At 40.2% G+C, this 24,433-nt stretch overlaps 1 protein-coding gene across 3 annotated transcripts in view; it reads left to right on the top strand.

Moving 5' to 3' along the window:
• Fak (protein tyrosine kinase 2 Fak) overlaps positions 1-24,433 on the top strand; it is a 221,380-nt gene that overhangs the window by 86,954 nt on the left and 109,993 nt on the right. The window contains exon 1 of one of the 3 annotated variants that reach the window (XM_089736127.1): positions 1,463-1,512. The exons of the other annotated variants lie outside the window; for them this stretch is intronic. Coding sequence (XP_089592253.1) covers positions 1,478-1,512 — 35 coding nt within the window. The 5' untranslated portion in view covers positions 1,463-1,477. Of the gene's footprint in view, positions 1-1,462; positions 1,513-24,433 lie in introns of those variants that run through there. 3 annotated transcript variants of the gene reach the window in all.

Genomic DNA, 24,433 nt, shown 5'->3' with positions numbered 1-24,433 from the left:
TCCGGATGGAATGGAGTCATGCACACATAATATCTGAACCTGAGAGCTTTTTTTCACCAAGACCCTTTTGCGGAACGAGTCGCTTGCAAGCGGATTATTGAACGCTTTCAAAGGAAAATTGAATTATTCCTTTTCCTCTGTTAACTCAGTAGGTTCTTTGTATTACGTTTTCATATTTGATTTTATTAAGAAAGAAAATATATACGAGATAAGCAAATTTATTAGGTAAGTAATAAGTTACTTATAGGTAACGTTGGCCAGATACTTTTTTGGTTTAAAACTTATGCTAGTCCAGCCTCATCTAGCGAGTTCCCCTGCCCGCTGAGTTTCTCGCCGGATCTTCTCAGTGGCTCGCGTTTCCGCTCTAGCTAGAGTTCGTGTTAGCAACGTCTAAGGTTACGCTGAAATAGCCTCTCAAGGCTACCAGCTTCGGTAGAAAAAAAAAGATGTCTCCTATACTAATTCCCCAAGCAGTCTTTTTTTTCTCACTTTTGTCATAATCCCGTAGAATATGATTCCAACTTACTCGTTTTTTTTTCCACAACTCACCCATGCATTTGTAATATGGCCTTTATTCTAGAGTCATTGAGAGTCAATATTCAACGTGGCTGGCAGCCAATCATGTGTTTGTGGAGGGCGGTAACCGTTTAATCATGTGGAACGCGAGCTTGCCTGACCATCTAAAGGTAATCGATAATAGGCAAATAACGCACGGCTAACCAATGTAGACACATTAACCTATTATTATTGTATAAGTTTCACATATGCACTAGATAACATGTACACGTTCTGTTTAGTCGGTTGAGTAAGTTTGATTAAAATCCTATTTATGTTATAAATGAGAAACTTTGTCAGAATGGATGGATGTTTCGACACCTTGAGGAAAAATTGCACAATGTAATAGCTTATAGTACATACATCATATAATCATAAGTTATAATATAATACGATGAAAATCGCATAGGTGGTGCGTGGGTAGTTTAAAGAATTTAATATTTTTTATACTGCTACCGACAGTCACAGAAAAGCCTTACCGAGTCTCACTAGAAAAATATTAATATGTCAGAGAAGCCACAATTATTAACACCATCGTCAGACATCGTAGGGGTGAATAGGGTGATCGAACTAAGAGAAATATTGAGTACACCAATCACGTTTGTTGTCTTAGAACAATTTAGAAATCTTCTCTTGACGTTAGCAAACGAAAACGAATGACAGTTCTTAGGACGGAGGCACCGCTCTTCGAGAAGGCTGGTTGGTAAGTGTGATGGGGTCTACGCGCCTCCATCGGCTAGGCTCTGTCGTAGCACGAAGTTAGCCGAATTCCGACGATACCGCGATCGTGCTGCCATCTCTCGGGAATCGTGCTGCGTTTCGTTTAGCTACTAAACTAATGACCGTTTCCGACAAATAAAATAATTTTGTGTCAATGATAATTTTTTTGTTTCAGGTAAGAGCTGGTTATTACCTGCTTGGCATGCTAAGTAAACGAGTGACATTCTCACTGCCTCGGTAAGAAATAAATTCTAAACAACACCGTGGACGTCTTGGTGGTGGGAATGTGTGTATGTATGTCACAAATTATCTGATAACATTCAATATAAGTGTTAGGTTACATACAGATTGATTAAAATATGTTACGGCTCATTGACTTGAAACTTTTAGGGTAAGAAATTCAAGGAAAGTTTTTGTTATACTACCGTCAACGCACGACCGATGATATGTAGTTTAAATATATGTATATATTTCGAACATAAAAGAGTACTACCGTAGTGTGTATCCTTTTTAGTATCGCTGTCTACTTAGTCGCAGTGGAACGTGGTCAGATTCACTAGTAATATTTAAAAAAATGAATGACTGTGTGTTTGTTTGTTATTAACGCGCCATCCGATCGAATTGAACTATAATACGATTCTCCGCTGAAAGCTGGTTCGAGAAAGGTGTTTAAACATGGTTCTCACGGATTTTGGCATTGAATTAGCTCTATGCTTTTATGGTTGATTCCCGCGTGTCATTGAGTTTGTCGTTTGAGGCCGACTATCATAAGACATAAGACCCACAGAATTCAGCGCAACCAAGTGAAAGTCATGGACTATTAAAATTGTGCATTGCGAAAAATACTCTAGCGGATTATACTAAATGGTTTTAGAACAATTTCACGCGTTTTCAATTTCATACGGCTTATAATCTGTAATGAAACTTTGACAAGTTAATTTAGTAGCCATTGCATTGGATCATGCAATGCCACCATTTCGTAATGACCAGTAGCTACGTAATAATTAAACCATTGGATGCCGATTTTATATTTGGAATTTGAAATTTTCTGACCGCGCCAGTCTTCTATTTGAAAACCAAATTTATACAGAACACATAATTAATTAAATGATACCAAAAAATTATAGTTTTGGCGGGAAAGCAAGGAGTAACTTTATTTCAATTGTATTGTCATTATTATGTTCATTTAGTATTTCCCCAGGCTTAAGCATATCAAAATCGCTGGACATGGCTTTTCGGGTTTTTTACCAAAGCCCATTGAAGTGTCATTAAATTCTAATCATTGTACTTAAAGACTATTTTATGTATTTAGTCTCATCACATTTTATCTCAATCAATTTATCAAACATTTATAATGCTCCTGCTCTAATAGTTCTAATCTCTAAATTTTTCTAATCTTGTGTTGTTCTGCTTTGCAAAAATAACTTTTATACAAATTTACCTGTCTCTTTCTTTTCTTGTAGTATCGAGCTGTAGACTAAAAGATAATCTTTAAAACCGTCGCCCCAAAACATATTAGAATGAACTTAAATTTGGAGTAGTTATATCGAAAAATTTATATCTAAAATGGTATCAACGATAGCCTCCCGTCGCGGATATTACTTTTCATTGTATCGCTTCAATATTGCACGTTCAGTTTCGCAACGTTGAAATTCGGATTGTTCTAGAAAACGTTTTCTCGATTTATAGTCACAATTTGAAGGATATCGGGGTTTGCTTTTTGTTATTACGCAAATCGAACTCATGGCTGTGGCGTTAAGTGGTTACCGAAAACAAATGATAAATAATAATAATAAATAATAATAAATATTTACTAACAATCACGTCACCTTAACTGGTCCCGTGATAAGTTCGTAAAGAACTTGTGTTACAGGTACCAGATAACGGAAATAAATGTAAGATTTTTATTATACACGTACATATATTTAATTTTTTTTTTTTTTTTGTTGCTTAGATGGTTGGACGAGCTCACAGCCCACCTGGTGTTAAGTGGTTACTGGAGCCCATAGACATCTACAACGTAAATGCGCCACCCACCTCGAGATATAAGTTCTAAGGTCTCAGTATAGTTACAACGGCTACCCCACCCTTCAAACCGAAACGCATTACTGCTTCACGGCAGAAATAGTCGGGGCGGTGGTACCTACCCGTGCGGACTCACAAGAGGTCCTACCACCAGTAAAAAATATCGATAAATTATAAAAATCATTAATTGGTCACACAAAGCACAAGCGGCGTACATCGCTTTCGCTTCGTTCGCTTTAGTGTCGTTGTGAAAAATGCAATAGAAGTGAACTGGAATTTTTAAAATATGCCAATTTGTTTTTATTGAGTGTTTGTGTTTTTGAAGCTTTTGCATAGCGTCTATCGTGGGCTTTAGCGCGGCGACCGAATCAAGAAATTCCGTAACGAAAATAAAACCTAACACCCCGCCGCACTGCAAGCTCATCAAGAAAAGTCTGCCCATCTCTTTGTCCCGCGGTCTAGCTTATGAGTGTGAAGGGGACAGTTAATGTTTTGCTTTTGTTAATAAAAATAAAAATAGCGTGGTCTTGTTTTATTATTGTTTTAATAATAAATTATAATTGCATAAGTTGATAAAAAATGCTATGCAATAGCTTTACCGCGTCAGTCCCCGAGTGCCACACGTGCTTTTTTTCCTACCTAAGCTGATGGTCTAGACTTCTAAAGAGACCAACCATATCATCGTAACCTTAACTAGTAGGTTAGCTTACGGGGCTTAAACCTGAGTGCGAACAGAATGTCATTTTTATAATAAATCCCCAGACACCACAGTTCACGCTTGCAAGACAATAAGACGTATCAGTTTTTAAGTTTAATTAAATGGTCTTATACAAAAGTTTCATAAAAATCCATTTAATTGTTACGTCGCGATGTTCGACGTAATATCTCTTCGGCATCCAGTATTGTATAACACAAGCTTTTGTATTCGGGTTATTTGCGTTCGCCCTCAAAGAGACTGAAGTATTTGATACAGTTAATGTATAAATATAATACAATGTAAATATTTTACAATTCACCAATACAAGGCAATCTTTAAACCAATTTAAAAAATAAATTCACAGGTAACATTAATAACGTCAAAATATTGCTGAATTCAATTGTAACTTTCATGATTTCAATGCGACCGGTTTCGATACGAACGTAATGGTCGCAATTCCAGACAATTTCCACTCAAAAAATTTAATAAATTCGATAAAGTGACAATTTAAAGAAGAAAAAAAAATCACAATACCTTTATATATTGTCGATAAACAAGACGCCGTCAATTACCAAACTTTAGTGAGGGGAAAAGCTGTCGATGAAATCGGGTGACATGGTACTATTGTATTGTTATAAAAGTAAATAAATCTTAAATTATGAAATGAAACAAAAATAATGTTTTTTTTTAATCTTTGTTTGCGATGTCTCAAATTGGGTGCCTTGTGGGATTTTTTTTCTCCTACCGGTAGGGCAATATGATAGTTTTTTTATACACATTGTTACTGTATTTTCTTTAATCGCCAGTCGTGAACAAAATTTAAAGAATACACACTATTTTTTAACGGTTACTTATTTGATACTTAACGGGTTATTTTCAAATTTAATTAGTTCCAAATATTTCAGCGCGTTGCAAGCTCCATGATCACGTATGAAAACCAGTCGACTCATGATGATGTGAAGATCGTGGCAATGACTCGGTTAAAGATTAGTGTAATGTGTAATGTAGATAGCTGCGAAAGTTTTTAAACCTTTTGTATAAATAAAACCGTTTTTATGCTTGAACCTTGCGCTTATTTCTATCGTTATATTATTTACGACGACGTAGAGTTCGACAAACGAACTAGCCTGTAAACATAACTCATTGAGTTTCTCGCCGGATCTTCTTAGTGGGTCGCGATTCCAATGGTAGATTCAGCGAAGCACAGCTTTTGCTATGATCAGTGTTAGTTATTCTCTCAGTTTGAGTCCTTGAACTCACCTAAACCGGTCCTTGAGTAGTTGGAATATCCCCTTAGATGACTAACTATTAGGTACGAATAAAGAATTTATTTACAACGTTTCAATTACCGTAATTGGATGCGTAGAACCGAAGATCGGGTTCAGTGGCGAGCTTTAGGGGAGGCCTATGTCCAGCAGTGGACTGCCGCAGGCTGATGATGAAGTTTCGATTACTTTACAGCTTCTTCCCGGACGACTTAAGCGTTTTTCATCGACATTTGAATATTGTTTTTCCTATCGTTTAATTTTCACTTATAATTGAAAATCTAAGTTACTGGTGGTAGGACCTCTTGTGAGTTCGCACGGGTAGGTACCACCACCCTGCGTATTTCTGCCGTGAAGCAGAATCTGCGTTTCGGTTTGAAGTGTGAGGCAGCTGTTGTAACTATACTAAGACCTTAGAGCTCTTACATCAAGGTGGGTAGCGGCATTTACGTTGGAGATGTCTATGTGCTCCAGTAACCACTTAACATCAGGTGGGCCGTGAGCTCGTCCACCCATTAAAGCAATAAAAAAATATCTAAAGCGGTTTTCGTTATACATAACTATTACTTACCTATTATTACCCATGGGTACAATTCTTTCAACGTGTTACATACAATGTAATACAAGTGCTTAAAGAATATAAGAAACAGTACAGTCTTCATCACTAACTCTTAATGCTTATTTACAAGCTTTCATATTATAACAATATTTTTATCGATAAATATCTAGTAATTAAATATTTAGCCGCAAGAATAGCAGTGATAATAAAAAAAAACGATATCTGAATGGAATTATGGAAAATTGTAAATAATTACTCTTGTCTTGTTTGTTTTGTTTTGACTGAAAATCACTTCAAAATCAAATGATCATAAAAAAAATAATTGCGCACGCACTGGCTTCTTAACCATTCGTTAAATCGAAACACCTACGTAATATTTATGTTGCTTTAATAAGTCAACTGCAAGTATGAGTGCACAGCGCTCTCTGACCTCCCCATCAATTCACTTCTTGAACGTTTTAGATCATAAAACGCTCGGCGCACACATAAAGACCTATAATATAGGTCGACTACCAAGAATTGTGTAATCTGCTTTTATTACTGGTCCTGTGGACACTAAACGACATGCTAGATTTATTTTAGAACACAATATTCGTCTGTAAGGATAAGACAGAAAGGAATAGAATTTCTTGCGGCTTGCGTGGGCGTTTAAACCCACATAAATATTATTGATATTTGTTATCCTCATGAAGATGAGAGACGTCAGAGCAAGAATACCATACACCTCCCTTGAAAATTGTAGAGTCGATTTTAATTGAAAAGTAGTGTAATTTCATTAGTATACAAAAATTGTAACCGTGAAGTCCCCGAAGAATCTATATATTAATACGTGAAGCACAAACTTTGTATCACTTTTTACGAAAATTGCGCGGACGGAGGAGTATGACATTTTCCACACTTATAGAGAATGTAGAGAAAAGAAGTGCTAACAACGCACAACGCTAATATTTTTTTTAAATAATGCATAAAAGATACATTAAATCAATAAAGAAAACAACATCCGACGACCATAGGTCTTTGACAGCATACCTCCGCAAGGAACGCATAGGTTATCACACCTATGCGCTCCAGGAGGAGCGCGAACTCCGCGTAGTACGCGGAGTCCCAAAAGAGCTCGACGTCGAGCAAATCAAAAATGACCTGGTAGGTCAGTCCTACCCCGTCATAAGTGTGCATCGGATGCACAGCGGGCGCGACAAATTCGCGTACGACATGGTGCTCGTAGCACTCGAACCCACACCGGAGGGCAAGAAAATTGCCTCATGTCTCCGCACCGTGTGCGGCCTATCGGGGGTCACCGTAGAGGCCCCCTACAAACGCGGCACTCCCGGGCAGTGCCACCGTTGCCAGCTCTATGGCCACTCCGCGCGTAACTGCAACGCGCGACCGCGTTGCGTGAAGTGTTTAGACGATCACGCGACCACCGATTGCTCGCGAGTAAAGGAGACAGCGACGGAGCCGCCGAGCTGTGTACTCTGCCGCAAGCAGGGACACACGGCCAACTACCGTGGATGCCCCAAGGCTCCACGGAAGCGCCCGGCAAACGCGCCCCCCAAAACCGCTGTCCCAAAGACTTCGGCGCCCCGCGCGCCGAAACCGGCTTTCGTACCGGCTCCGGTGCCCACCGTCTCCGCGTGGGCGAAACCGTTGCCGTTCACGAAGGCAGGAACGACACCGGCACCCCAACCGCGGTACGCGCCGCAACCTCTACTCGCGCCGCGCCCCGCCCCCGCGCCCGCGCCCGGCCCCGCGCCTCGCCCCGGCCCCGCGCACTCAAACGACTTTACAATTATTCGCGACTACATCGCCGCGATAAACATCGACCGCATGCGTGCATTCGCCGACGCCATGCGCAGAGCGGTCACGGCCGAAGACCGCCTAAACGCGACGTTCGAATACATCGACGTCATCGAGTCCGTCCAGCGCACGCTGGTTTGATTACCGGTAATCAATGGCGTGCAACGCGAGATTAAAACCCCATTCTTTGAAGTTAGCATTCTACAATGCTAACGGACTCGCGCGTCAGCGCGACCAGGTTTATGAGTTTCTACGTGACAATCTCATCGACATCCTTCTGGTGCAGGAGACCTTCCTAAAGCCCTCGCGTCGCGACCCCAAAGTCGCGAATTACGTCATGGTTAGGAATGACAGACTCTCCACCCGCAAGGGCGGGACTGTCATTTACTATAGGAGGGCCCTGCACTGCGTCCCTCTCGATACTCCCTCGCTCTTACATATCGAGGCGTCAGTGTGCCGCATCGCGCTGACGGGACACCAGCCGATCGTCATCGCATCCGTATATCTCCCTCCTGACAAACCCCTCCTGAGCAGTGACCTCGAGACACTGCTCGGTATGGGGGACGCGGTCATCCTGGCAGGCGATTTAAATTGCCACCACACTAGGTGGAACTGCCATCGCACGAATGTGAACGGTAGGCGTCTCGACGCGTTCATAGACGACCTCACATTCGAAATATTCAACCCCCCGACCCCCACGTGCTATCCGTACAACGCCGCGCGTCGTCCGAGCACAATAGATCTGGCACTGCTGAGGAACGTAACTCTGCGCTTGCGCTCCATCGAGGCAATGTCAGAACTCGACTCAGACCACCGACCTGTCGTCATGCAGCTCGGTCGCCCCCTCAACCGCGAACCAGATACGAGGACCATGGTGGATTGGAAGAAGCTAGGCACGTGCTTAGCTGACACCGCTCCACCAATCCTCCCTTGCGGCCCGGATTCAACTCCATCCCCCGAGGACACCGTCGAATCCATAAACATCTTCACTGATCACGTCTCGACGGCGATCACAAGATCTTCAAAGCAAGTCGATGTGGAGGATAGCTTCCACCGCATCAGACTTTCCCCCGATCTTAGGGACCTCGTAAGAGTTAGGAACGCGGCAATCCGGGCCTACGATCGATATCCCACGGATTCAAACCGGACTCGGATGCGTCGCTTACAGCGGGAGGTCAAATCCCGCTTGAGCGACGCCCGAAACGAAAACTGGGATAGTTATTTAAAAGAACTCGCGCCCACTCACCAAGCATACTGGCGACTAGCTAGGACCCTCAAGTCCAAAACTATCGTCACTATGCCGCCTCTCGTACGCCCCTCAGGCCAACCACCGGCTTACGATGACGATGACAAGGCAGAGTTGCTGGCCGATGCACTGCAAGAACAGTGCACCACCAGCACTCAACACGCGGACCCCGAACACACCGAGTTCGTCGACAGGAAGGTCGAGCGCAGAGCTTCCCTGCCGCCCTCGGACGCGTTACCCCCCATTACCACTTCCGAGGTTAAGGAGGCGATCGATAGCCTACAACCACGGAAAGCTCCCGGCTCCGACGGCATCCGCAACCGCGCGCTAAAACTGTTACCAGCCCAACTGATAACGATGTTGGCCACGATATTAAATGCTGCTATGACGAACTGCATCTTTCCCGCGGCGTGGAAAGAAGCGGACGTTATCGGCATACACAAGCCGGGCAAACCAAATAACGAAACCGCGAGTTACCGCCCCATCAGTCTCCTCCCGGCGATAGGCAAATTATACGAACGGCTCCTTCGTAAACGCCTCTGGGATTTCGTATCCGCGAATAAAATTCTTATAGACGAGCAGTTTGGATTCCGCGCCAGACACTCGTGCGTCCATCAAGTGCACCGCCTCACGGAGCACATCTTACTAGGGCTGAACAGGCGGAAACCCATTCCGACAGGAGCCCTCTTCTTCGATATAGCGAAGGCGTTCGACAAAGTCTGGCACAACGGTTTGATATACCAACTGTATAACATGGGAGTGCCAGACAGACTCGTGCTCATCATACGAGACTACTTGTCGAACCGTTCGTTCCGATATCGAGTCGAGGGAACGCGTTCCCGGCCCCGTCACGTCACAGCCGGAGTCCCGCAAGGCTCCGCCCTCTCCCCGTTACTATTCAGTTTGTATATCAATGATATACCCCGGTCTCCGGAGACCCATCTGGCGCTCTTCGCCGATGACACCGCCATCTACTACTCGTGTAGGAAGAAGGCGTTGCTTCATCGACGACTCCAGACCGCAGCTACCACCATGGGACAGTGGTTCCGGAAGTGGCGCATCGACATTAACCCCACGAAAAGCACAGCGGTGCTCTTCAAAAGGGGTCGCCCTCCGAACACCACGCTGAGCATCCCTCTCCCGACTAGGCGCATCAACACCCCCGCCCCCGCCGTTCGCCCGATCACGATGTTCGACCAGCCCATACCGTGGGCCCCGAAGGTCAAATATTTAGGCGTCACCCTCGACAGTAGGATGACATTCCGCCCCCACATCAAGACGGTACGCGATCGTGCCGCCTTCATCCTAGGACGTCTCTACCCGATGATATGTAGGCGAAGTAAAATGTCCCTTAGAAATAAGGTGACACTCTACAAAACTTGCATACGCCCCGTCATGACCTATGCAAGTGTAGTGTTCGCTCACGCGGCCCGCACTCACTTAAAGTCATTCCAAATTATTCAATCCCATTTTTGCAGGATAGCCGTCGGAGCCCCGTGGTTCGTCAGGAACGTCGACCTCCATGACGACCTGGACTTAGAGTCCATCAGTAAGTATCTGCAGTCGGCGTCCATGCGCCACTTCGATAAAGCGGCACGACACGAGAACCCTCTCATCGTGGCCGCCGGTAACTACATTCCCGATCCTGCGGACAGAATGGAAAGCAGTCGACGTCGCCCAAAACACGTCATCTCGGATCCGCCCGATCCACTAACGGTGCTTTTAGGTAATTCAAGCACCGGTCACCGTTCTCGTCGAACCCGTCGCTTGCGACGAAGGGCTCGACGAGTAAATTAACTCTCAGACACAGCCCACTGAGTTTCTCGCCGGATCTTCTCAGTGGGTCGCGTTTCCGATCCGGTGGTAGATTCTGCGAAGCACGACTCTTGCTAGGGTTCGTGTTAGCAACGTCATCAGGTTTGAGCCCCGTGAGCTCACCTACAAAAGTTAGGGTTACGCTGACATAGCCTCTCAAGGCTCTCAGCTTAGGTAGGAAAAAAAAAAAAAAAAAATAAAGAAAACATTACACACACTACATACCATGTATTTGACGCACACACGCATGCATACTATTTATTGTCAAACTGTTGTTCTTGGCGTCTGTTGTCAAATTGAGAATAGATTAAATATTGTTTGTCTTTGTTAATATTTTTTATAGTGTAGTCTTGGCGAAATTTGTGATTATAGAAGTATAAAATACAATCATAATAGTCTACAAAGTTACAATTCCAATTAATTATGTCGAATTTCGACTACTGCGGGACCTCTAGTAATAGTAAAAGTACCAAATTGACATTATAAAATTACATTATTATATTTTGCATTACACGCAGGGAGTCTACAGGGAGTGAACTTAATGAAATGGCACGTATGTACGTAATTATGTTCAGCTTATTAATTAAATTTGCACTATTTTCTGTTTACTTCAATTATAATTGTTTTTGGAACGGTTCCCTAGCGCGCAATGTATGCTATCTACCAAGTCCCAAAAATAACAAACGTGTACATGAGGTTTGATTTGTAGAAATACGTGTTACTTGTAAAATAAGTCGTGTTTGTTTGTATGTTACGCACTTGTGTACCGTATATAATGTGACCTTATTGGCAAGCGCTACGAATTTCCAGTCTATTTTAGGCTTATCTAGGCGAGAAAGAAAAATATTTTTTGTTGTTGAATGTTTTTTTTTTATTTATTGCTTAGATAGATCGACAAGCTCACAGCCCACCTGGTGTTAAGTGGTTACTGGAGCCCATAGACATCTAAAACGTAAATGCACCACTTGAGATATAAGTTCTAAAGATCTCAGTATAGTTACAACGGCTGCCCTACCCTTCAGACCCTTCTGTTATTTCGATATCAGAGAGAGAGAACCAGTGGCCAGTTTCTAAATATACAATCTCCACTTGTCTCGTCAGCGTAAATGAATTAAGTGAAAATCCGAATTTAAAACAAAGATTTTAAATAATAGATATGAAAACTAATTTAAAAACGATCATAATTCAATATTATTATTGTTATATGTAAGCTTGCTATTTACAAAAACGTCCGTAGTTTTGGATGAAAACTCAAAACTTAAAAAAATCAATGCATATATTATGTAAAAGTGTATTGTTAATATATTTTTAAAACTTTGCAAAGATAATATTATGAAAAGAAAAACGAATAATGATGATGAACTAAATCAATATTTGTCCTTGACATCTAATTGATATCGTTAATATATATATATATATATGTATTGATATCTTTTTTTTTCTTACCTATTCTAGTAACCTCGAGGGGTTATTCTAGATTCGCCGAATTAGAGGATATATCGAAAACAAGGAATTGAGAATTACCTTCTCTGTATTGGAGTCGGTTAAAATTATCGATATGAAATGTCACAGCACTAAACATTTCGTAACGTACATGCTCGCGATAAGTTAGCACAGCATCCGCCCGCCCACACGAGTGGGTTTACATAATAACAAGATCAAATGATATCCACCTAAGTATGTATGCATTGATCGACTTTATCGATAAATATTTTTAGTAACGTACAAATGAAAGACGGGGATTAAGTACATAGATAATAATTAAAATAGGCTCTTTTTTTCTAACTGGTTAATTTGGTTGACTTCAGCGATGCCAAAAGCACAGCCAAGCTGCTGACTTGAGGGGGAGTGTGATGGGAGAGATGTGCTCCGCACTAAATGCTTCACTTTCCCTTTGCCTTTTTTTATTTTATCGCTTAGATGGGTGGACGAGCTCACAGCCCACCTGATGTTAAGTGGTTACTGGAGCCCATAGACATCCACAACGTAAATGCGCCACCCACCTTGAGATATAAGTTCTAAGGTCTCAAGTATAGTTACAACGGCTGCCCCATCTTTCAAACCGAAACACATTACTGCTTCACGGCAGAAATAGGCAGGGCGGTGGTACCCATCCGTGTGGACTCACAAGAGGTCCTACCACCAGTAAGGTCCTACCTGCCTTTTCAAGAGTTCTGTTTCATGCGAGGTTCGGATGTGGGTTGTTGAGCGACAGGAGGTTTTAGTCAATTCGACTACAACATGGCTCGCCCTCCATCCCCAGTGGAGGCGATTTCCTCCCGACAAAATAAAAGCTGCTGACTTCGACAACTATTTAGAGCTCATGCTTTGAAAGATGATTGACAAACTTCTGTCTTACATCTCAAGCTTGTGATTTAAGTCACGGTGGATACTCATCTAATTTAAGAACTAAGGAAGTGATTTTGTTGCTACCGTCTACCTATCTATTACATTGAAAAGAAGATGGATGTTATAAATACTCTTATATAAAAATATGTGTTTTTAGTTTTTTAATATTATGTATGTTTAAGTAATATAACTATCACACTACACCTACCAAGGTGCATCTCTGCAATCCCCTAAGGTAGACTGTCAGAGAATGCCTATGGCATTAAGTCCGCCTTTATACTGTCAAATATAGAAAGTTATAAATAAATAAAGTTTGCACATTTTTGTAAGTTGTTACTGCTGACCGTAGTAAACTCTCAAGGCGACTAAAATATTCCAAATCAGTCAAGAAAACAGCTACACAAGAACAAATACCAAGAGTCCCACAAGACGTAGAATAATTCGCAACTAGAGGTCCCGCAGTAGTCGAAATTCGACTATAATTAATTGAAATTGTAAGTTTGTACACTATTATGATTATATTTTATACTTCTATAATCACAAATTTCGCCAAAGCTACACTATAAAAAAATATGAATAAAAACAAACAATATTTAATCTATTCTCAATTTGACAACAGACGTCAAGAACAAAAGTTTGACAATAAATATTATGCATGCGTGTGTGCGTCAAATACATGGTATGTAGTGTGTGTAATGTTTTCTTTATTGATTTAATGTATCTTTAAGGCATTATTTAAAAAAAATATTAGCATTGTGCACTTCTTCTCGATATTCTCTATAAGTGTTGAAAATTTCATACTCCTCCGTCCGCGAAATTTTCGTAAAAAGGGATACAAAGTTTTTGCTTCACGTATTATAATTCGCAATTGGTCGGAAAATATCAAACTTGAGATACGCCGATGATACTACCCTCTTGGCGTCAACCAGAGACGAAATCGAGGTGCTTCTTCGCCGGCTGGAGACTACAGCGCTGGATTTTGGACTTGCGATCAATCGTGATAAGACCAAAATGATGATCGTAGATCGTGCTAACATCAACCAACCGGAAGTCCAACATATAGCGGGATGCGAGGTAGTTAATAGCTATGTATATCTAGGCTCCACTATCACCAACGCTGGAGGCTGCGAAGATGAGATCCGAAGACGTTGCGCCGTGACAAGATCCTCAGTTGAGAGGCTAACAAAGATTTGGAGAGACCGCAGAATAACCAAAAATACAAAAATTCGGTTAATGAGATGCCTGGTCTTTCCAATCTTTCTGTATGGGGCTGAGACGTGGACGCTGAGGATGCAAGACCGTCGTAAGATCGACGCACTAGAAATGTGGTGTTGGAGACGTCTCCTCAGAATTCCGTGGACCGCGCACCGTACCAACATTTCGATCCTGAAAGAGCTCAACATCAAGGAGAGACTATCGTCAACAGTCCAATTACGAATCCTCAAATTCTTCGGGCACATCACTCGTAATGAGGACTCCATTGAGCGGTTGGTGGTGCAAGGGAAAGTCGAGGGCAAAAGATCTCGCGGACGATCTCCAACACGATGGACCGACCTCATAAAATCTGTTACTCACTCCATCATAAATGTTTGCTCTCACTCTGCGAAACATCGTGCCACATGGCGTCGCATCGCGAGAGCATCGGTATCGCAGGATCCGACTGATGCATGACCACGACCACTCTGTCAAGAGTGTACGAATAGGAAGAATTATAATTCGCATTTCTACAAACATCTTTTCATCTGCTCGGTGGGTGTCATAAAACATTTCACGTCGTATTATTTGGGCGGTTTTGTCACAACACATGAGAGTGTTATAATAAACATTGTTCAGAGCTATAGTCTTATCTCAAAGGACGGTTTAGTAGGCGTGTACGAGGAGCTATCTTACGCCATCACAGAGCAACGAATCTCTCAGAATGCCTTTTGTTCTCTACTACCTATGCTGATAGCCTTGAGAGGATATTTCAGTTTCGCCCTAACATGTAGGTGAGCTCACGGGGCTCAAACCGGAGTGTTGCTAACACTGGCCCTAGCAAATGCAGTGCTTCGCAGAATCTACCACCGGATCGGAAACGCGACCCACTGAAAAGATCCGGCGAGAAACTCAGTGGGCCAGAATACCTATAATTTAATAAACTAAAGGCATAACACAACATTATGTCAAAACATTGCACTAGGCACTGAGCCGGCTAGCGCGGTAAATGGAAATATCTAATTTGATCCCCCTAACAGTGTATGAACACTGAACCCTCCATTATACCGAAAGAGCTCACCGCCAAAGGAAAACACGAGGCTGTGAAGATACAGTAACGAACGTAAAGCATCCCATTATTAATAACATCTCCTGTTTTTCTTTAGTATTCTTACATGAATTGAGGTGTTCAATTAGCGCTCCTGATAAATATACCTAATTATCGTAATCTAAATCTATTCACTTCTATCATCGGGCTTATGAGAGGACATCTCTGTCAGACAAACATTCAGAACAAACAATGTTTCTTAATTTTATACGTCCACGAATTAGGTCGGCGCGATATGGTCCATCCATGGCATCATATTCACGCTGTAGTTTTAATGGCTTTTAATAGTAAGAAATTACAGGCTTCGGCTTGGCTAATAGCTATAAGTGTAAATTTTGATAAGGAAATTCTACTACCCAGTCATGATCCGGAAACCAATATAATAAATAGGTCAAAGAAGCCGGAGTCGCATACTTTTATATTCTAATTATTAATAAGCAGAAGAAATATTTACCTCGTATCACGTGTTTTCGTGTCAAACATAAGTTTAATGCCATTCGTGGTGCACATCACACTGTTCACTATCTACGTATGACACATGGTGCCCACAAACCCACAGTTTATGTAGGATTCTATCTAACCGTTTTGCACAATGCAGGCGTGGGAGGAAAGCGAGGGGAACACGTGAATATGCAACTCTATAACTTTGTATGATTTATCGTACACACATTGTTGTTATTATGATTAGGTGCATTCGATAGATTACTGGGGGAGCTTCGCAGTTTTGCTCGCAGTATTGCATTTTAAAATAATAGAACACGTGCCATTTTTCCGAGATCAAAAGTAGCGATCGCCTTGGGGCCATATTGATTTTTAAAAAAAAACAATAATAATATATTATATATGCTTCGTAACAGAGGGACAAAATAACAAATTAAAATACATGAACATTTGTGAACTGGAAGGGTTGACATAAATAATACACTAAATAAAAAAGTAAACACTAAACAAAAAAAACACTACTACTAAACAAAAAAATATTCGAAACGATTTTAAACTTAATTGTGTCAGCGACAATGCGAAAATGAAAATTCACATATTTAGTATCGAAAAAAAATGAGGAATTATCATAAAACTGATAATAGTTTTACGGTTTTTTTTTTTATTGCCTTTGTGGGCAGAGGAGCACACGGCCCACCCGATGGTGAGTGGTTACCGTCGCCCATGGACTTTAGCAATGCCAGGGGCAGAGCCAAGCCGCTGCCTACCGCTTAATACTCTCCACAAGCCTCGTTTGAAGAAGGACATGTCATAGCGCTCGGGAAACACCGTGGAGGGGAGCTCATTCCATAGCCCGATGGTACGTGGCAAAAAAGATATCTGGAAACGCACTGTGGATGACCGCAGTGGCTCCAGGTAGTATGGATGAACTCTACTCCGGTGGCGGGCGGTGCGATGGTAAAAACGAGATGCCGGTATCATCTCGAACAATTCCTCAGAGCACTCCCCATGGAACATGCGGTACAAAATACAGGGGGAACCGAAGTCCCTCCGCAGTTTTATCTTGCGTTTTTTATTGTCATTGTCATATTTTCGATTCTTCGAATACTACACTGTTTTCGTGGTCACGGACGTCGAGAACTGTAAAAGTATAATTATGTCTATGACTCGTGAATACTGGTGAATAACATAAAGTTTACACCGGAGTAGAGTTCATCCATACTACGCGGAGCCACTGCGTTCATCCACAGTGCGTTTCCAGAGATCTTTTTTGCCACGTACCATGCGGCTTTGGAATGAGCTCCCCTCCACGGTGTTTCTCGAACGCTATCACATGTCCTTCTTCAAACGAGGCTTGTGGAGAGTACTTAACGGTAGGCAGCAGCTTAGCTCGGCTTCTGAAATTGCTGAAGTCCATGGGCGACGGTATCCACTCACCATCAGGTGAGCCGTATGCTAGTCTGCCTACAAGGGCAATAAATAAAAACTTAACGGTAGGCAGCGGCTCTGCTCTGCTTCTGAACTTGCTGAAGTCCATGGGCGACGGTAACCACTCACCATCGGGTGGGCCGTATGCTCGTCTGCCTACAAGGGCATTAAAAAAAAAACTTAACGGTAGGCAGCGGCTTAGCTCTTCTTCTGAAATTGCTGAAGTCCATGGGTGACGGTAACCACTCACCATCAGGTGGGCCGTGTGCTCGTCTGCCTGCAAAGGCAATAAAAAAAGGTTTAGATTAAATAGATATATAGTATAAGTATAGATTACCGTTTGCGATACTAGCAACACTGAATTCTGTTTTGTGTTATTTTACGTTCGGTGATTTGTTTGTTATTCGTTTCTTTTTTCTCAGTATCTCGTGAGTCTTCATCACTAAAAAGAGTACTTTTTGTCAAGAAACACTCCAAAGTAGGAAAGTTCGATGAGAAATTCCATGATTCAGTTGTAACTAAAGTCACAGAAACCTTACTGAGTAGTTCTAGGAATTGCGTAAAACCCTAGCCTAATTTTTTTATATTATATAGGTACTTTAGACCCAAATAATTTTTACCTTAAATTTTTATTGAACTACTAACACCAAATACAGACTTATTCCGATTTAATTTTTCGCTCAAGCCTTTAAATTTCGTAATTTTAAAATCGACTTTATAAAGTTTTCAAACAAATTGCACGTAATCAAAACAAACAACGGTTTTTCTTTAAAGGCGAACAGTAGTGCTTACATCGACACGATGTGTCAGCGCGGCAGATGTTTAACAAAGCTACTGAGTTTTTGTTTTTAATAAAAATTGACACAACACTGGCAGCTCGCCAGTCGTGCGATAGGCACGGTCATAGATTACGTAATGGTTTGTAGATGTGGCAAATCGAAGTAGCGGGACGCTTATTACAGGACTAAGTACTGTATGCGCGCGAGTTCATGTCCATCGGGGCCAGAGGCGACGCGCGGGGGACAGCTCGCCCCACCTTCGCCCGCCTGCCCGCATTTGTCTGACGTCGAGTGTTGTCCGTGACGGCTGTGACGCGCGCTTATCAATATCGAAAATTTACGCTAACGCTTTTGTGTTATTTACCCACGACTACTCCGCTTCCAACAAGTTCGGATAGAAAAAAACCTACTGAAAAAAGATAAATACTGATTCCGACTCTGATCTCTCGGTTGGCTTTTCATTTGATAGTGATTGAATTGAAATTTAAAAAATATTTTTCTCTATTAGAAATAAACAAGTGATTACTTATCACATTTTTTTATTTCATAAATTGCAAAATTACCTTAAGTTACATTAAACCAAATTGACAGCTGTTGACTGAATCGGTAGTTATTATCGACATTACCATAATTAATTAGGTCACAGCACTACCGCATTCCTCAGGATGGACATGAACTTGCGGGCCTACTGTAGGTTGTTTGCGAAAATGCATTTTGGAAGAAGCCAAAACTTAAAATTAGTTTTCTTGATTTATAAACCTGAAGTTCTTTAAGCTTCCGTGCATTTACGGGCAAGTTTATTTTATTTTATTTATTATTACTTAGATGGGTGGACGAGCTCACAGTCCACCTGGTGTTAAGTGGTTACTGGAGCCCATAGATATCTACAACGTAAATGCACCACCCACCTTGAGATATAAATAAGTTCTAAGGTCTCAAGTATAGTTACAGTTAAGTGCCCAAATTAGTATTATTATCGAGTGATGTGACTATGCTAGGGCACAAATCCTACGTCAGGTACGGGTTCTTAGTAAACACGTACATATCTTTATACCTCGTGATGACGATCGACTTCCACGATGAAAGATTAATATCGTGGAAGTCATAAGGTAAACGTCACTACACTGGGGAAACACCAAGATAGTCTTTGTAAATCGAAAGAATTTAATTACTAATATAAAGTTCCGAGTAAAATGTGTTTTTATTGTCTTCGATAAGTACGATCGTTGTTCATAAATCAGCTATACGAGGGGCTGCTTTCCACTTATTACGCTTTGTACACCCTGCTCTAAAAGAAACATAGGGAAATTAGACCAGAGTTGGATGGCACGGAACAAGAAAGGTCTGCAGAAACGCACACTGGTGCAATGCAATGCAACAATTATTAGTCCTGTAGAGGGTTGGTAATGCGATGGTAGAAATTAGTTGACGGGATCACTTTAAATAATGGTACTGTTACGCCTTGGGGTTCGGGATAAATAAAAATTCACCAAGTACAACTTAAAACTGTATTCAACACTTAGAACACTTTAAAACTCTCAATTCGCTTATTCCGCTTCGCTTCAGGTGATCCGTTCGCTGTTTCGCTTCGAGTAGTTCCGATTACTGACTGACTGCGTGCCATCTCTACAACGCTTTTATAGCTGATACCTCAGCCCTAGAATTATCGAGAATATTCCACACATCTCTAGTAGTAGTTTTCGCTATCTGACAATAGCTGACGTTGTAATTCTCGAGCATTCTGGGTGCTACTAGATCCTTTTATATTCGTTCGACTATTCGGCGATAGATGGCGCTACTGTTACCGGCGTAACAGTACCTATAGAATGGAACCTATGGTACAGAACACTCAGAGAATCTAAGTATGCAGGGGCCACCTGTGAATTATTCAAAATGATTGATGATCTGAATGGTCCTTTTCTGACTTCATTAAATGAAAGAAGCTGGTACTGGAGAAGTTATCTGAAATCAATACCTGATCACTATCAATATAGCCATTAGAGCCTTTAATTGACGCGACTTGGATTACTCTCATTTCTAGAATTTTCTTTCTCTCTCACCTATGACTTAATTTATTGTTTTACTTTCGGATTAAGTTAAATTTATATAATCATAACTTATATTGCAGCGCTTAAATTCAATTTCAAAAATAAATCAGCTTCGATAATTAACGCGAGAAATTGTTAGACGTAAAATTTAAAATAAAAAATAACATAAACAGAAGTAATAACGGTTAGAGAGACAGTTGTTACTTTGTAAAATTACTACGTTGAAAATATATTGCTGTGTTATTATATTTGTGAAAGTCACCAACCTTGTCCGATTGAGTCCTAGAAAATCTTGAGTTATGTGAGAATGTTTGCGTGATGAAGTTGGAATGTATTGAATCTGTATCTATTGTATACATTTATAAATTATATACTAGTTGATCTCCCGATTTAATCGTGCATATTTTTATTGATACATTTTATTAATTGTCCTTAAAATGTATTGGTGTTGGGATTTATTAGGTCAGTATTGCAGTATTGAGTAACAAGATGAGAACAAATGTCAGAAAAAAATACATTTCTAATAGTAACAGTATAGTAATATGACAGAGTATTTTTGTCTTGTATGTATATTCCATAGAGCCAATATAAATATAGAAAAGTCTTTTTGAATTTGAATAAGTGGAAATTTGAATGCGTGAATTTTTTTATAAATATTTTCTCACATAAATAAATTCCGTCCTTTCGTCGTGGCCTAAAAGATAAGACGTCCGGTGCATTCGTAAGCGATGCAACGGTGTTCGAATCCCGCAGGCGGGTACGAATTTTTCCAATGAAATACTTAAAAAATGTTCACGATTGACTTCCACGGCGAAGGGATAACATCGAGTAATAAAAATCAAACCTACAAAATTGTAATTTGCGTAATTACTGGTGGTAGGACCTCTTGTGAGTCTGCACGGATAGATGCCACCACCCTGTCTATTTCTGCAGTGAAGCAGTAATGCGTTTCGGTTTGAAGGGCGGGGTAGCCGTTCTACTGTTAAAAGTCAGGCTTTAAAACTCAAGTCTCAAGGTGGCGGCATTTACGTTGTAGATGTCTATGGGCTCCGGTTACCGCTTAACATCAGGTGGGACGTGAGCTCGTCCACCCATCTAAGCTATAAACGATGTTTCACATGACAGATTATGTATTGTGTATAATGTATTGCCTTTATAGGCGGACGAGCTGTACTCTTGATGGAATTAATACCCTTGCTGACGCAAATCGCAACCCACCCGTAAAAATGAAATGAAGTTATAAACTGTAACGTCTCATCTATACTTGTTTAATCTATACGTACGCGTCGGTTGTTGAACTCCCAGCTAGAATATCTAATAAACGATAGTACGCAGATTAACACTTTTAAGTGTTACACGGGGTCTAAGATGCCCAATAGTATCTCTCTAGTGGGCTCAGATTTTTTTTTGATCTATACTAATATTATAAAGAGGAAAAAATTTTTTGTTTGTTTGTTTCGAGTAGGCTCCGAAACTACTGGACCGATTTGAAAAATTCTTTTTCCATTAGAAGCCGACATTGTCCCTGATGAACATAGGCTACTTTTTTAATTTTTTTTTTATTTTTTTTTTTTATTTCATGTGTGTTTTAATGTTTCCGAAGCGAAGCGAGGGCGGGTCGCTAGTTCATTATAAAAGTGACAACAAGGTCATCAAGAACAGTTTTTTTTGTATGTAACATTTCAAATAAACATACATCCCGTTTGCACTATACCCTTTCTTTCATTCGAACTGATTTTTATACTTTTTAACCGACTTCAAAAAATGAAGAGGTTTTAAATTCGACTGTATGTTTTTTTTTATTTATTTATTTATTTATAACTTCTTATACTATAAAGTGTAAAGGCGGACTTAATGCCATAGGCATTCTCTAACAGTTTATGTTTGTTACCTAACCATAACTTTTGACTGGTGAATCAATTTTGATGATTCTTTTTTTATTAGAAAGCTGACGCTTCCCGTGTGGTCCCATTTCAATTTAGTCCAGTTCTGATAATGTTATCCATGAGAAAACCATTAAGTCTTAAATTTGCATTAAGTAGGTACGTGCATGACAAATAGATGAATAACTCAATATCACGCCAACCGATTTCGATGATTATTGTTTTTAGCCTTTGTATATTTAGTTTTTGTATATTTGTTTTGGAATATCTTTTTTTTCTATTTGAAGTCGATTTTTGTTAAAGCATGTCTATTTACAATTACGTTATTGAACTAATCGGTATTAAAATCTCAGAGGGTATATGAGTCGACTATTATCAAAGGCGGCAATCTGACTTTTGGACAATGATTGGTAAATCAGAAAAACGAATTATTGACTTTGTATTCCATTGGCAGTCACAAAACTCTTCGGAACGACATCTTAGATAAATAACAGGTTAACTATTAACCTTTATTTAATGCAGGTTTTGAACCGTATTCTTTGAAGGAGACGATTATATTCAAATAAATCTGTATTGACATATCAATAAAAAATTTTTGTCCAAATGTACAGATTGCCGCCTTTGATAATAGACGACTCATATAGACTAGTTAGCATAAAATGCAATAAAATTAATGACAAAAGTCTTACACGCGTTTTACAATCAATTATCTTTTCGGTATCACTCCAACCATATACGGCAACGGCACTGAACGAGTTCCGAATATTGCTTTTATGAACTACCAGTGAAACCTGGCAATACTACTTTGACTAATGCACGAAAATGTTTACATGTATTAACACTAAACCTACCGGCAGTTCTCAAATACCTATTCAGACCGCGCTCGGTCAAACTGTCAAAGTGGTAGGTAATTAAAAAACTTATCGAATTTATTATCTAATAAAGGTAATTTTGCTTGGAGAAGGGAACAAAATAACTAGATGTAAAGAGTGAAGAATATATTAAAAACATTCTGAGAATCGTCTTATGCATAGTTTGCAAAAGGTATTATTATTGCGTTTCAATCAATAAAGTTTATAAAAGTTTGAATGCCGTCAATTTCACCCGTACGTACGTATTTGTTATGTTTATCGTTAAAAAATAATCTCATACAAACCCAGTCTTGACGATTAAGAACGAAGGTTAAATAAACCTACAGCCAAACAAAAAGACAGAGCACATGATATTCTATAACTTTTTGGGTGAAAAGAAACCTTTTTATTTATGTTAAAACGTATGGATTTGGCGCGAAATTTAAAATAAAATCGAAATACCTTATTGTCGTATGTGATCACGGAAATCATAATGTTCTTTTTCGGTCTTTTTAATTTTTAACAGCATTTTTTAAGAAAAAAAAGAAAATTAATGAGTAATAATGATATATTTTCTCCATTTTCAAAGACCTCAGTTTTCTTTTGAGTTTAAGTTACATTAGAATCTGTCACGAGAACTAACGGTTGAGGCGATATCCGAAAGATCACTTTTACTAATGTAGACAGAAGCTAGAGGTACGTTTTTAACATTTTTCTACTGAAATTAACTTTCTAAACTGTCCTAGAAAACGAATAAAACTTAGTAGCCCTAAAATTTGGTATGCACAAAACGGCCATTGTATTTGAATTGCGGAACCGTTCAAGTTCCTTTGATGTAGGTAAAACACTCATTGTCGATTTACAAATAATAATGAATATTCATTGTTTCCAGTGTAATTTCATTACGAATCCGTTTCTTTCCCTCAATAAGCGATTGGCATTCATTGCAACGGCTGAATATTCATTACATCAGGGTTTTCCAATAAATTGTCGTCTTCGGATTCTCCCTCGAAAATTCACACCAAACACATATTACTATATTGGAATAATTTTCCTCACTAAGTCAGTAATGTCCATCAGATTTCTAAAATTAGTTTTACATTTTCATCATCATCATTATCATCCATTACCGAAATGTATCCTATTATAGGTGAAGCGTTGTAAAATTAAACCACCCGCACAGCTTAAAACACTATCAGTTTATTGTCAAAGAACAGAAAGCACAAACACAAAGAAGGAGAAGAAAGAGAGTGAAGATATATGAAGCAATAACATGAAGCGACAGTACACTATTACAAACTATTTTATAATTACTATCGTAAGCCAAAGCTATTATTTTTTTTTATATTTTTTTTATTGCTTAGATGGGTGGACGAGCTCACAGCCCAACTGGTGATAAGCGGTTACTGGAGCCCATAGACATCTAGAACGTAAATGCGCCACCCACCTTGAAATATAAGTTCTAAGGTCTCAAGTATAGTTACAACAGCTGCCCCACCCTTCAAACCGAAACGCATTACTGCTTCACGGCAGAAATAGGCAGGGTGGTGGTATCCACTCGCGCGGACTCACAAGAGGTCCTACCACCAGTTATTACGCAAATTATAATTTTGCGGGTTTGATTTTTATTACACGATGTTATTCCTTCACCGTGGAAGTCAATCGTGAACATT

Source organism: Bombyx mandarina, chromosome 20 (genome assembly GCF_030267445.1).
Source record: "Bombyx mandarina strain Sakado chromosome 20, ASM3026744v2".
NCBI lineage: Eukaryota > Metazoa > Arthropoda > Insecta > Lepidoptera > Bombycidae > Bombyx > Bombyx mandarina.
Note: the sequence above shows the minus strand (reverse complement) of the source record. Positions and strands in the feature narration are given on the sequence as shown.